Below are 15,780 nucleotides of genomic sequence, written 5' to 3'. Positions count from 1 at the left end.
GAGAAAAGATAGGTATGAACATAGTCAAAATTGGCAGAACATGATACATTTTATTTCCAAAAAATCCATCAGTTAAAATCAGTGCTTTACCATGGGATCCTAAGCCCTGAACAGATAGTGTAGTGAGCTTAAGATCATGATGAAACATGATGCTAGTGTAACTCTGAGTTACAGGGCCATATCCTAAAGATATGCTGACACATTTGGAGACGTGCCAGCAGCAATCCCTGCCAGCATAGTAGGCATGCCAGAGGTGCAGTGAGACTTAATTATCTTCCTAAGCCTCTCCAGCCATGGATACTGCCCTTAGGCTAGTGAAAACCCTGGAGTAGCCCATTGATGCCAATACAAGGTTTGAAAAAAGTCTCTCCTCCACGAGCCCTGGTATATCCAGGTTAGGATACCAACTAAGCATGCAGACAATTACACCCACCTATAGCCCATCACATCCTTCATAGTACCATGTAAACCTCAACAAAAGAACAGAGAGTTCACAATTTGGTGTTTGGAACTGATGTATCCAAATAGCACAAGCAAATGCCCAAACAAAAGAATAACTCTTGCTTCATCCCACAAATAAATAACACTCTTGGCTGTCAGACCAAACAGGTACAACTAGCTGCAATGTGGCATATGAAGCAGAGAGGCCACCCAAGAGGTAAAGGAAACACAGCCGGCAAAGGTAAGTCCATGACAGTTGTCATCCCTGCTCCATGTGCCTCAACCAAGGCCCAGCTGTAGTGAAGCAGTGAACTCCACCTTGACTGGGGCTGCTCAAGGCCATCCATTACACAATGCAGGATGTACAAATCCCAAAGCATCCCACCCTTTCCCCAACACAGAACACCCAGGGATGTGGATGTAGGGAGACAACACACCTATTTGTTTATTGAGACAATCTATGTGGCCTTTTCATACTGTCTGCCTGAGGCAGCTTACAAGTAAAACAAGTAAGAACATAAACACCGTTATCAGGCAACAGTGGGCAAGAGCTGAAGCCAACCCTCCCTCCAGTAACCACGCTTCTGTGGACTGTGGTGGCCCCTGTGGGGCTACATGTCGGGTGTCTAGCTATGGCAGTCAAGGAGTGGACTTCTTCATTAGCTTGTTTTTGCTTCCCCAGCATTCAACTTTTTGCCAACCCCCCCCCAGTAAAATTAACAAAGAAATCAACAAAGAAATAGTGGGACAATAAAATTCAGTAAAAGCAGGTATCTGCTCAAATGTCCAACATCCTCCAGAAGAAAGATGTCTTTGTTTGCCATTTGAAAAATCAATAAAAATAGGCCAAATTGACATCATTTTTCTATGATTTTGGAGCCAGTGCTAAGAAGGTCCTGTCAAATGTAACCATAGTAATTCTGATGACAAAGGAGTTATTCTCATCCAGTCCTCCAGTGATGGTCAAGAGAAATGTGGGCACATAAATATTTTAAATAAAAAAAATACATTGAGCTCAATGGTCTTCCCCCCCCCCATCCATTTGATGTAAACAAGAGACAGAGCTAGGTATCACAGACCATATGCCCTAACAACTTTCCATGATGGTTTAACATAGAAGTTAAAAAAAAATGGGATACAAGGTAGAACTTTGCAGAACTTCACAAGTTGAAAGACATGAGGTCACGCACAACATTCAATACCACTTTCTGGAAACTAACCTCCAGGAATGACTAGCACCACAATAATATTGTGCCTCTCAGTTCCATTCTAGCCAGGCACCCCAAAGTGATATTATGGTGAGTGGTATTAAAAACTGCTAAGAATGATAGAATGGGGAGACACTCCTCTTGTCCAGCTCTTGGCATCCACCAGGACAAAGAAAGCAACTTCAGTCCCAAACAGATGAAAATTAGATTGTGATCACCTGCAATTAATATTAAGTTGGAAGTACAACAATTAAGTCTCCCTTAACATTTATTTGGGATGCCTCATACACCATGGAACAACTAGCACCCTTAAGGTTTTATGAGTGAGTTTGGGGATTAATATGAAGGCCACATTGAAATTCAAAAAGTATATTCTCCATGAGATCAGATTTTCAGATACGGATAATGTAAACCTCTACATTCTGAGTGTAATCTAGGTAATAATTCCCTTCCAATATACACAGCCTGCATTATACAGCCATATATAAGGACATACAGAAGAGGAATTGTTGATAACTTGAGTGTGCAACGCTGATTAGAATAGGAAAAGAAACAGAGAATCCTGAAAAACAGAGGCAAACTGGTAAGAAAATATTTTGTGGGTGATCTACTGAAAGGCCAGAGCCGTAGGAATTAGCTTTTTTTTTTTTTAACAACCTGAAAGCAGTTAAGTAATTTTTTCTAATATACAGAAGGAGAAAGCAATAATAAAATAAAGAGACCACAAGCATTCCTCATCTTTCCACTGTGCCAAGGGACACACATGAACATTAAACACAACTGCAATTTCAGAAGATTTCTCTTGGGTTTGAAGATTTATGAGAACTTATGATACTGGGGGAGAATGAGATAATCCTTCCCCCAAGATGGACGGTTTTGCTATTTCCCCCCAAAGTAAGTGTGTCTGTTATGAAACACACTTATCACAACATGTTGGCAACATTATATTTCAGCAATAACTTAATGCAAGAAATGGAAAGTCAAGCTAGAGATGTGTGATATTCGCCCCCAAAGAATGGCTAATAAAACCTTAGCAATATGCAAAGTAATCAGAGAGAACTCCAGGCCAAGTATCCTTCCTGATATCTCATTCTGAACAAAGAGAGGCTTTTTGTAATAGCTGCTGGTTGATTACTTCTAAAGACTGGTTGAAATGTTCAAAACTTTCTTTTCCAAATCTTCTCCACATAAGTCTAGGTTGATTTACTCATTTGGGGAGTGAAAAGTACTGGGTTCGCCGCATGGAGGACTCGGACGACGACATGTGGTTGCACACGTTTATTTAGTACTTAACAACAGACAACGGCCCTGCAAGGCCAACTATATACACTCCCGTCCCCGGGCCTCCCACTCCATTGGAGGGTTTGAATTTCCCGCCAAGAAGCCCATTGGTCAGCTGGGGGGGGAACTAGGATCCGAAGTCCTATTGTCCTGGGGAGCCAAGCTCCTGTCTTTCTTGCGGGCGCCTTGTGGCGACCCGCATACATAACAAGGAGTATAATGTGCAATGGAGACTTTTATTTTATATTTTTATTTATTTCACTTCTGGGGGCCCCTCTCCCCGGGGGTGGGCTCAGAGTGGCTTACATTACTTGGCACAATGTACCAAGTGCATATAAAACAATTATGACCATTTAAAACTGTCAAACCAATTTACAATTAAAGTGCTCACAGTATTATTAAGTCAAGATGGCGTACCATAAGTATGGCACCCAAGTACCCAGCTCAGCGGTCTCCCAATATCAAGATAATATGGCTCACTTTTCAACTACGACCAGCCCAACGCCCCCGATGTTAGTGGTGACCGTTGGTGGTAATAGTGGGCAACTCTTAATTAAAGGCCTGGTGGAAGAGCTCCGTCTTGCAGGTCCTATGGAATTGCAGAAGATCCCGCAGGGCTCTGATCTCCTCCGGGAGCTCATTCCACCAGTAAGGAGCCGCCACGGAAAAGGCTCTGGCCCTGGTGGCAGTGAGCCTGGCATTCTTGGGGCCTGGAATGACTAGTCGATGTTGCGACTCCGACCGTAATGCTCTCTGGGGTATGTATTGGGAAAGGCGGTCCCTCATGTATGTTGGACCCTGGCCATATAGGGCTTTAAAGGTAAGTACCAGCACCTTGAAGCAAATTTGGTACGCTATTGGCAGCCAGTGCAGTGCTCCCGTCTAGGGAGACTCATCAGCAGCCTGGCCGCAGCATTCTGCACTAGCTGCAGCCTCTGGATTTGGGACAAGGGCAGTCCCATGTAGAGTGCGTTGCAGTAGTCTAATCTTGAGGTGACCATTGCATGGATCACTGTAGCCAGGTCATCGCGATCGAGGAAGGGGGCCAGCTGCCGAACCAGCCAAAGATGGTAAAAGGCTGACTTAGCAGTGGCTGCAAGTTGGGCCTCCATCATTAAGGAGAGATCCAGGAGCACTCCCAAACTCCTAATCACTGGCACAGGCACCAATGGTGCCCCATTGAAGGCCGGGAGTGGGAGCCCCAACCCCGAGCTGCCCCAACTCAGGCACAGGACCCCCATCTTCGTTGGATTTAGCTTCAGCCGACTCAGTCTGAGCCAACCAGCCACGGCGTGCAATGCCCAGTCCAGATCTTCTGGTCTGGAGCCCAACTGACCGCTCAATATCAGATAGAGCTGAGTGTCATCAGTGTACTGGTGACACCCCAGCCCACACCTCTGGGCTATTTGGGCAAGGGGGCACATATAGATGTTAAAGAGCATCAGGGAAAGCACCACCCCATGAAGCACTTCGCACTCAAGCGGGTGCCTCTGGGACTGCTGTTCCCCTAGCGCCACCCTTTGTCCCCAACCTCGGAGAAAGGAAGCAAGCCATTGCAAGGCAAGCCCCTGTAGCCCCACATCGGCAAGGCAGCGGGTCAGCAACTGGTGGTCGACCATGTCAAACATGGCTGACAGATCTAACAACAACAGCACTGCCGAGCCGCCTCGATCCAGATGTCTCCGGAGGTCGTCAGTAAGGACGACCAATGCTGTCTCCGTCCCATGTCCCGGGCGAAAGCTGGAGTGGAAAGGATCTAATACGGAAGTGTCATCCAGAAAGCCCTGCAGCTGTATCGCCACCACCGTCTCAATTAATTTGCCCAAATAAAGCAAATTGGAGACCGGCCGGTAGTTGGCCAATTCGGCTGGATCCAAGGATGGTTTTTTCAGGAGAGGGCAGACCATCGCATCCTTGAGTGCCTCCGGTAACCGTCCCTCCATGAGGGACTTGTTGATAATCTCTGTTAGGGCACCTCGAAACCCCTCATGGCCAGCCAGCAAGGGCACAGATCAAGATTGCATGTGGTTGGGCGTACAGTCATGAGCACTTTCACAATTGTCCCTAACTATATAGAGTCTGAATGACTGCAGCAGCAGAAAAATATGTTGCCACAATTCTAATCCACTGATACCATCTCCACACATGCAAATCATGTCATCTTGCTCACCTTGCTTGTTGAATTAGTGCTTTACTACCAGTTTTTTCATCTTTGTTGTCCAGCTCTGAAGAGCCATTTTTCATTTCCTTTGGCAAACATCATGACTAACTGGATGTCCTGCCATGTCTACAGTGCCTCCCGCAGGTTAACCTACTCAGTCCAAACCAAAATGGGCCATAACCATGTGTTCTGGACAGTGGTGACTGCAGATCAAATTCCTGCAATAGCTGAAGGAAGTGTAGCCAGTCTCTTCAGCCCTGAACCTGGGGTGGTCTTTCCCAAGAAAGAGACACCCCAAAATGACCTCTGCACCTCCACAAGCAATGACCTATGAAGCCAGGCTTGGCTTCAACAGTGGCTTTTGGTGGGAGGCTAGGAGAACCACATCTTGGCTGAGAAAACTCAGGCCAAGTGAAGACTCTCCAGGCTGGCTGCACTGCCAAGCATCCTCCATGCAAGCAACCCCCCCACACACACATGTATCCTGTCAGCTCAGTCCAAAAAGGACTAGAATGGGCAAGTCTCTGCCCTTGCCTCAGGCATCTTCTACTGACTAAATGGCTAGTCTTTTGTCTGTCAAATGTACAGGCAGGCAGGGACAAAGAGCCTCTGGTCTGTACTATTGTTATGAATGAAGAATGTTGCATATTTCCATCCTGTTTCACCTATATGTCAGGAAATACCTTTAGAATATTCATCTCATTCCTGTCTCCATATATTTGACTAAGATATCTGCATTCTTACACCTATGCCAGACCTATCAAGGAAACATTAACTCTCCATATCTAGTGAATGGTCTCCCATTCAGGTTCATCCTGCCACACATTAAGAAGTATCACCTCAATCTAGATTTCCCCCCCACCCCAACAGGGTTATGTCACACGCAAATCAGGTAATCTATCAGATACAAGAAAATATTTGACTATTCTATGTTAACACTGTTACTGTATGTTGTCCACATCTTCTGCTTATCTCATTTCGCTTGGCAAATTGGTGTGCCAATTTCACTTATTTTTACTGATGAATAGCTTGTTGGTTTGTCAGTGACATTGCTGGAGCTGCAGATTGGCCAAGCCATTCATTTGATTGTGTTATCGCTGACTGAGACAGATTTAATTGTATTAGTGGGGGCTTTCGTTTGGAAGTTTAAAAGATCAGCTTGCAAGTCACTGAACATTACAATCAGAGATTGCCTCCGAAATTCACACTTCTTAAGCTTGGAAGTAATGGATGTCAGCAACAGCTCACCAATGTGAAGGTGGATATTACTGCTCCCTTCCTTTCCACCTTCTTCCATCCATTTGATGGGTATGAAAAGAATGTCTGGTCCCGTTCACACTGGCCAGAGAACGCCGGGGGGGGGGAGAGGCGTGGCTTTTCGTCATGCAGCACTTGTGACCTGACCGAACGTGATCAGACGCAACGGAAGGGAATCAGGTGTAGCAGTTTGTTGGGGCACATTTCCAGTGCGCTTCATGGGGCGCTAGAGCGATCAGATGGAGGACGTCCATCTGTGGTTCGTCGCTAGCATATAATAGTGGAGTTTCAGCAGTAGCTGTTAACTCCGGATCTTCGGTGGGATGCGACAGCTTGTCAATGGGTGCGCGACACTGGCCAAATGTACTTATATGATCGCGCCCGTTAACTCCACTCGGCATCTGTGAGTATCCCGCCGCAACTTCTGTGTGTGATCAGAGCCTCTCTTTCCCAACCTGACCTCCTTCCCCAGCACATCAGTAGCATTCAGTCCTCATCCAGGATGTTCCAACAAATGCAATTCTTGGCAGGTATCACCCCCAGATGAAAGGGAAACAGGAAAAGGAAGGAGAGGAGTTCCAAGTCATTCCAAGTTTGGAAAAGGGATTAGTCAAAGCCCTTAGATATTGGCCAAGTATCAAACTTTCTTCCTTAAACAGTTGGAAGGGTAGAGGAAATACTTCTTTACACAGAGAGTGATTAAACTGTGAAACAGGATGCTGGACTAGATGGGCCACTGGTCTGATCCAGCAGGCTTTTCTAATGTTGTTATTTTCTGTCTGTAATTACAGTCACAGGAGTGGTTGAATTGCTTGAAAATGGGCTTAGCCACATCTATGGTACTGCTGATCTACCTGTAGGAATTATTGTTTGGCTAGATACAGTTTTGCATTTGATTGGTATCATGCATGCTTAACTGTATATTAGATTCTGTTTAACTTCAAGCAAGCTTATACATTTGTTACTGTCCCTTGAACAGTTTGGATGTAGCAGTACATCCCCTTTTCACTTCTTTCTGTTTTGCTGGGAACTTTTTAGTTTTGTCCATTCGGACTGTTGTTGTTCCCCTCTTGTCTATTTTTACATCATTTATACACAATTGACAGGAAAAAATAATGAAAATTGCATATATTAAACAGGAAGAAAGCAGCATAAGGAAGCAGAAAATTGCATGAAATAAAGACTGACGGTTTAGATTCACATAAGGGAGTAGCAAAACCAACATTTTCTAGTCAAACCAGAAGAGATGAAACATTTGATAACATTCTCAGTCAACAGCCTCTGAAATATTCACTCTTGAGCAGCTTCATTCTGTGCTGTTCTATGCTATATGTTGAAGACTTAATCATCACCCCCCAATGGATGACATGAAATATTCAAACAGATTCATCTGAAACCCAAGGGTATCTAAATGTAAAGCTTCACAAATTGAGTGGCTGTACCATAAATCCATTTCTTCAAAGCATTATCACAGGAAGCCATTTTGCAGATACTTCAGAAAAGAAATCACAGGACAAAATGTCAGAGCCACAAAATTCTCGCCAGATGATTGGGACCATGCAGCTCTCTGAAGCCTTAAATGTCAGCCCTTTGGGGCTTTGCACGGTTCTATCCGAGCTGTGATTAACATCCAGCACATGGACAAAAAAAGACAATGAAAATCCTTGGTTTAGCCATTCAACAAAAAGTGTCCCGCATTGAAAATGGAAAGTACAATTTTAAATATCAAGCACACAAACATTTGTCACAGCCCTACTTTTAACTTACTGCCTTCAGATATTGTTATTCCTTCTTCGGTGACTGGTTTCCCACAACCTTGTAGGGTACATGCCTTTGCATAGAACTTATACTTTGTGCTAGCACTCAGATTGGAAAGCCTCAAGCTGAATGACGAAGGGTTGGTAATATTGACTTCATGCAAAAGCCCAATATCATCCGTTTCATTTACTGAAAAGAAGCAAACAACAGGACTTGGTTATGACTGGCACCTCAGAGCACCTTGATGTGGGACAAACATGGCTCATTAGCTGGTCCCTGATCCAAGAATGCATGGCTAAGTGAAAGAGGTATTACACTGCTAATAACACATTAGGGAACACTTTTTATGACATTCAGATAAATCTCAGTGAAAGAATAAAAATCGGATGCAGACTTTGTTGTCGCTGTAATCAAGAAAAAAGGTGAAAAACACAGAGAAGAAATGTGATTAATAAATAACCTTCCTGAACCCCAAGGCCTCTGATCCACCTATTTCCTCCAGATGGTATTAATTTAGCTTCTTCCCATATATGCCTTGAAGAGCGTTACACTCGAAAGATCAGCATCTGGTGGTCCCTGGCCTGAAGGACACCCATCTTGCCCAAACCAGGGCCAGGGCTTTCTCTGTCCTGGCCCCGGCCTGGTGGACCATGCTCCCTATTGAGACCAGAGCCCTGTGGGATCTCCTTCAATTCTGCAGGGCCTGCAAAACGGAGCTGTTCTGCCAGGCCTTTGGTTGAGGCGGCAGGTGCCCATTTATGGCCTCCCCGAGGTTGTTGTCACCCGTCTGTCACCTGTCTACTGACCACCGACAACTGGCCTTTAACTCATTGTACCATCTGGCCAGAACTTTGTAGCCAAATAATGCTGTTCCAAGCAGTACTGATTGTTTTAATTGTTATGTTTTATCATGTGTTAATGTTTAATGTTTTAAACTGAAATTGTATGTATTCTAATGATGTTACCCACCCTGAGTCCACCCGCGGGATGGGTGAGATATAAATGCAAATAATAAATAAATAAATTGATTGATTAAACATTCCACTACCTCAAAAAATGGCAAACAATGTGGGCCCATGTGTCAAATGAATTGTTGGTCTGTTGGCAGGGAAGAAAAATGGAAACTAGAACAGAAAAAGTTAGAGCTGTTATGCCCCTACTATGGCAGGCCTCCTGCTAGTAAGCCCTAACCCTCTGGGGGGGGGGGGGGGGCAATGAAGGATGGACAACAGCACTAGCTGTACAGTGATATACTTCTGGGAGAAATGCAAAAGTATTAGCAGCTCTAGGAATCGCTGGAGGCTCTATGGTTTTACATATTGATGTAAAGACACTGCTGTCATTGTTTCCCCCATGCCCCCATCCCAACCCTCCCACCAGTTGCCGGTTGTGTTGGCCTATGGAAAATCCAAAACTACACACACACACCCAAAAAAAATCTGTGTTAATACCTTTTATTAAGTCCAACAAAAATGACGCAAAACACTGTGCAAGCTTTCAGGCCCACCCAAACACTTCTTCAGGCCAAATGTTACAAAATCAATTTTTTAATAAAAATCCTTGTGCATCATCTTAAATTTATTTCAAATATTTTTACTAGAAAGACTACCAAGTGCTTCCTCCTGCTGTTAGCTTTCAAGGAATACCCTCCATTGTTTACTTCTCAGAATTAAAGTGCTATACTCTAACATGAGCAGAAATTAAAAATGAGAAGGCACATGGAATGCTAGCATGACCAGGCTTACGGATCATGACCTGAAATAATCTTCTCTCTCTCTCTCTGTCTCTCTGTGGTGAGCTTAAAAGCTTGCACAATGTTTTGTATCATTTGGTTGGCCCTAACAAAGATATTACATGACTTTCAGGGGATTTGTTGTTGTTGTTTTGTTTAAAATAGGATGGGGGCATTGACTATATGTGCTCAATCACAATCATATTATGGCCCTAATCAAAATCTGAAGCTGAGTCAGACCATTCGCCCATCTAGCTCAGTATTGCATATACTGACTGGTGTATCTCTGCTATCTTAACGGGAAACTCTAGGGATTGAAACTGGGCTCTTCTGCATGCAAACAAAGGCTGTCCCACTGAGCCACAGCTCCCTTCCCTAACTAGCGGTGATGAATTTGTTCTGGCCACCATGCTATGTATCTTAAGCTAATACAGGTGGGCATAATGCAACTGTTCCAAAGCGTACAAATGGGCAACTTTGCTGTATTTCATCTGCACCTCTTCCTGGGGTGTGTTTCCCATTAGAATAAATGTGGATCAATAATATAAATTAATATAAATTAAAATAACTGTACTCACCAGTTTAGCATTCTACTGAATCCAAGCAGCTACCTCACACTGAGTCAGACCACTGGTCTAACAAGGTCAGTGTTGTCTACTCTGACTGGAGGTGGCTCTCTGAGATCTTGGGCACAGGTTTTTCACATGACAGACTACTTGATCCTTTTAACTGGAGAAGCTGTTAAACTTTTTACAAAATAGATGTAACTCTAGCCAGTGGTGAAATCAATGAGGGCCAGAGGAACATACGAACATTATACCTATGAGATTTGGGTTCAAATGCCTACATAGTGATCGGCTGCTAGGCTGGGCTTTCCAAACTACAAAATAAACTGTCTGTTGTACCTTTGAGCTGGGTTTTTTTTTAAAGTATCCATTTGTGTACTTACTTATCTGGTATTGTAAAATGTATCCAGTGACAATTCCATTTGGTTTTTTTGGTGGTCCCCATGACAGTGTTACTGACTCTTTATCAAAGTTTAATATCTTTAGGAAATGTGGTTTTTCAGGGACTGTAAAAAAGAAAAAAATGTATTAGGCTTCCTTGATGCTGGCTCATTCTATTTTACCTCTGGAACCATGCAATATCTTTCTGCTACCCACTCTGGGCCCATTAGGCAACTTTTTTTTTTAATGGGCTGCCTGATGTGTTCCATTTCTAGGCTTCCTTCACATCTTCCCTAAGTGTTGCACTGTTTCAGTTGACTCTCATCACCTCACAGTAGTAATTGTGGCATCTACAGATACAATGTAGGCTTACATGCAGACTTCGGATGAGAACTTGCAAGAACTACTGAAATAACAAGAGCCTCACATTTCCTGAAACTGGTACACGCACTTTCCAACCCCCAACCCTACACATACATGCCATCACTGGGGTGAAGTACGATCATACATTGTCCCTTGGAAAAAGAGATGCAAGCTTGCATTTGAGATGTAAGCAAAAAGTGCGAAAATAGAGGATCAAATTCTGCACATCTGTTTCACTAACTTTGGCATTTTGTTGTGGCACAGGAAGCCTTCCTCTGAAGCACGAGGCTTTTTGTGCTGGAAGGAAGTGCCAAAGTTAGCCTAACAGATCTGGGGGGGGGGCAACCCAGTGTGGGGGACTATAGGTTATCTAGATACACCCACGTGATGCTTCTCTGTTCCCTTAAAGATTTCTACAGACAGATTTCTATTTGTATCATGCACAATCGCAATAATTTTGTGAAGCCTAATGCACAATTGCAGTGATTACATATGTAAAGCTGATAATGATTCATCTGTATTCATCCGTCCAGCTGTGCAGAAAGAAGTGTTGATAAACAACATCAGGACACAGCACCATATGAAATCAGTCTAAAGATGTATACTTGATAGCTCTGACTAATAATGCCCAGTCATGGGGGGGGGAAAGGGCTAGCACGTAATAAAGACAGCTGCAGTGAAGAAACATGCTTATGGAAATTGGCTACTTTCCCCCCTTCAATCTGCATCATTTGTCTGTTCTTACCTCCCTCTGGGGTTTGGAAATCATATGCGAGGCTTTCTGGTCCAGCCCCTTTGGAATTAAAAGCCAAAACAGTTAAGCGATATTCACTAAATGGCTCCAGACCAGGAATCATTCCATCATTTCGGTCTCCATTAAACGTCAGAGAATGTTTCTCAGGGTGATGGTTTTTCCCATCCAGGCGACTTCTTGTTTTCCACCAGCTGACCTGTAGTGAGAAGGCCAGTTCTGTCACATGTGGCAGAAAGTAACTGTGATCCATATTCTACACAAATCTACAAAAAAAATATTCTACAAAAATACGTTGATGGGAATCCCAAAAGCACAGTAAAGAAAGAAAAATACCCACCTTATAACCTCTCAGGTGACCACGAACTCTGTCCTTTGGAATTGTAGACCAGATGGCCTTAGCCAGAGTACTGTTGATGACCTGCACAATTATATTGGACGGGGCTGCTTCTGGAACTAGAGACAAGGAAGGTGACATGGTTGTGTTAGTCACCGTATTGGGTGAAGTCAATTTTGAAGGAAAGCTCAGCTGAACGCATAGCTTAAAATTACAAACAGAAACTCAATTTGGGGAGGAATGTTTTTGAAAAGAGAATGAGAATGAGAACGGCAGGGTTGATACTCAGTCCCTACTTCTTAAAGCGGACTGGTTGGCAAATTGTGCTACCACTAATACCAATCCTTCCCACTGGATGTCAGTGTGAGAGGGAGGGTTGGAAGGGATGAGCCAGTGATGGTGGTTTTCGAATCCATACCCAGCATTCTGAGTCCTCTGCAGTTCACCCTTATCTTTTAGATCCTTGGAGCCATCTTACCCTTCCTAAACCTTGCTGTTTGTCTTATGATTTTTATCCTCAGAACTGTAAATATGAATTGTGTTAAACAATTTGGTAACCTACTTGTTATAATCTCAATCACCTGCTGATAAGATACACTGCATTGTTCCGATGCCATTCACTTCAAGGACTTTTAGGCATCCCATTCTAAATGGCTACAGTGGGGCTTCCTCTTTTCTTAGTTCTAATCCTTAAATCTTTACAAGCTGCTTTAAAAAAAAATCTTATTTCAGAAGAATTTGCTTCCAAGTATTACAGCAGGGGGCTTATAATCATATATGTTTGTGTGTGTGTGTGTCCATTTTCTAAACAAGATAGGAGACAGGAAGCTAAGACTGCATTGTAACAACAGCTTTCTGGAAAAGACAGTTGTCTAATTTTCTCAACAGGGATGCAGAGGCTTTTTGGTCTTTCATATTTTATACAGGAAACAATTGCTTTGTGTTATGACTATTCATTGCAGTTATTTTATTATGGCCATAGCTTCCTGTGTACTTATATTAAAATCCAACACTGTTGTTTATGACAGCAGGACTTTTAACTGGTGGGCGGGAAGGAAGAATTTTAGGGAGCAGATCGTTTTTGGAGGACTGTGAAGTGAGGACAGAGAATTGGTTGGAGATGGAACTTGGTCTTGAGTAGTAAATACAGTTTTTCACTCCTCTGGTGTAGTGTTGCACTCATAACAGACTGAGGAAAGGAGGAGATGGATCTTTAAGGGTCTTATAAAGCTTAGGAATTCTGGGGCAGGGGGGATATCATCAAACAGAATTCAGTGCAATTATGAGCATGTGGGGCATATTTAGGTAGGGAACGCCAGCTCTGGGTTGGGAAATACCTGGATAATTTTGGGGGTGGAGCCTGAGGAGGGCGGGGTTTGGGGAGGGGAGGAGCTTCAATGGGGTATAATGCCACAGTGTCCACCTTCCAAAGGGGTCATTTTCTCCAGGTGGACTAATCTCTGCTGCCTGGAGATCAGCCGTAATCCCAGGAGATCTCCACCTACCACCTGGAGGTTGGCAACCTTGTATTTAGGATATGCTTTTACAACAGTTATGGACAGAAGGAATATCTTTCTACCATTCTCTTAAAGCATTTTTGTGAATATAACCAAATGAAGGAATATTCTAAAGGAAGTTTATGTTAATGGGATTATAACGGAGCAAAGCTACCACATGGTCACTTTCCCTCATCTCTTGCAAAACAAACAACTGGCAGGGTTTTTTTTTGGGGGGAGGAGCTTGCATGTGTTAAGATGCTTTTCTTTCCCTGCATATTCCAGCACAGTGGCATTTCAATGAATGTCTTCACCAGCTTGACCTCCATTTCATAATTCAGTTTGAAAACCACCCACAGAACAGTTTGTGTAATAGTTGCTGCTGCTACTTACTGTCCTCGCTTGAATAGCCAGTTATTACAACGGGTTCAGGGCCAGACCCGAGGCTGTTCACTGCCTGGACTTTGATATCATATGGGATAAAGGTGGGGGTGTTCTTCAGTATCAAGGAATGCTTTTTCACAGTTTCATCATTCCATTCGGTCTCGATGCCCTGCCGTCGCCAACTTACTTTGTACTCCATCCCCGGTCCATTTTGCTCCATGGGCTTCAGTGGCTACAAATTGAAGTCACAATGAGATGACATGGCTGCGGTAACAACAAAGCTGGAGCTTAACAGGGCAAATAAATTTGCAGTGTGGTAGGCTATAATTCTATAAGAGTAAAAGAAAAGTTTGCCTGTTTCCCAAAGAGGATTTTAAAGTCGCTGAAAGGAAGAACATTGTGGCGTTAAAAAAAGAGAGACCTAATAAGTAATTTAGATTAACTGAAAGCACACAGATTATGTAATCATATAATTTAATGTATCTGCAGCAAACTTACTGTTTGCTTTACAAAGAAAATTAACTCGTGAAAAACGTGTGATCTTTATTGTGGTTATGTTATGCTGGGGGTTTTTGTTTTAATGTTCCACAGCAGGTCTGGCCATTAAAACGCAACTTTAAAACCCTGTAGGGTATTAAATGTTCAACAACAAACATCCTAATTTATGTCTGGATAACTTAATGGATAATACTAATACAATTTTTATGACTCGTCTGAGACATGTACATAGCTGATTCATTTATACCACAGCAATATTCGGCATCAGTGGCTGGCATGTGCACGTCTAACAGCTTTGTTTAATACAGCTATTGTAAACAGTCATCTATTATCGCCACTGAAAAGGGGTGATAACGGCATGGATGAATATTTCAAACTACAGAGAGGATGTAAAAGTTACGTGCTGCATGTCAGTTATGCCTGATATGTTTCCTAAGAACAACTGTAAAGCTGGGCAGAAAATATAAGGTCCTCACAAAAATTCTGTGAAGTAGGTCATTTATTTTATTATTTATTATTTGAATTTCTATCCTGCAGTCCCCCGACATGTGGGGTTCAGGACAGGTTACAGCAGGGCAAGTTACAGCTTTCACTCCCCCCCCCCCTTTGCAGAGACCTGATGGGTATCCTGGCCTGCTTTGTCCAGAAGGCTGTGAAGGAACAAGCTGGGATTAAGTCAGGATGTCCAAGTTCATACACTGAGCAAAAACAAGGTTAATGCGAATTATGGTTAGTTAATAAGCCAGACCTTGTTTTGATGCACCCTAACGAACCATGGTTAGAAATCTTCTTCCAACCTAAGCAGCCTTCTTCCAACTTATGTGTCTCCTCCTCCAGAGAAAGAAGGTTCCTTGGCTGGAGGAAGGGTTCCAATTTTGTTGAGTGAGTAGTGAGTGAGTGAATGAGTGAGTGAGACCACTGTGTCCCCGAGTATTAAAAAAGGTATTACCTCCCATTTCATGACCATTTCATGGGGCTCAGAAGCTTCAACTCGAATGTTTTCTGGGTTCTTGTCTGGAGCTGTGGATAAGAAATAAAATAGAAAGTACAATGAGACAATCTATTACATAACCAATGTTTCATTCCCCCCTCCCCCATATACTTTTCTCCCTTACAGAATAGCCAGCTAAATGTGATAATTCCTGTATTAACATTCTCCCTAATGA

The 15,780-nt window shown here is 43.2% G+C and overlaps 1 protein-coding gene across 1 annotated transcript in view; it reads right to left on the bottom strand.

Annotated features, from left to right (window-relative positions):
* The window catches only part of CHL1 (cell adhesion molecule L1-like), a 103,286-nt gene that overhangs the window by 12,226 nt on the left and 75,280 nt on the right, over positions 1 to 15,780 (bottom strand). The window contains exons 15-20 of the mRNA XM_015417005.1: positions 15,564 to 15,634; positions 14,126 to 14,348; positions 12,240 to 12,355; positions 11,894 to 12,098; positions 10,788 to 10,910; positions 8,116 to 8,295 (exon numbers count right to left, since the gene is read on the bottom strand). Of these exons, the coding sequence (XP_015272491.1) occupies positions 8,116 to 8,295; positions 10,788 to 10,910; positions 11,894 to 12,098; positions 12,240 to 12,355; positions 14,126 to 14,348; positions 15,564 to 15,634 (918 nt within the window). The remainder of the gene's footprint in view (positions 1 to 8,115; positions 8,296 to 10,787; positions 10,911 to 11,893; positions 12,099 to 12,239; positions 12,356 to 14,125; positions 14,349 to 15,563; positions 15,635 to 15,780) is intronic.

Source organism: Gekko japonicus, unplaced genomic scaffold (assembly GCF_001447785.1).
Source record: "Gekko japonicus isolate JY-2015 unplaced genomic scaffold, Gekko_japonicus_V1.1 scaffold3295, whole genome shotgun sequence".
In the NCBI taxonomy this organism is placed as follows: Eukaryota; Metazoa; Chordata; class Lepidosauria; order Squamata; family Gekkonidae; genus Gekko; species Gekko japonicus.
Note: the sequence above shows the minus strand (reverse complement) of the source record. Positions and strands in the feature narration are given on the sequence as shown.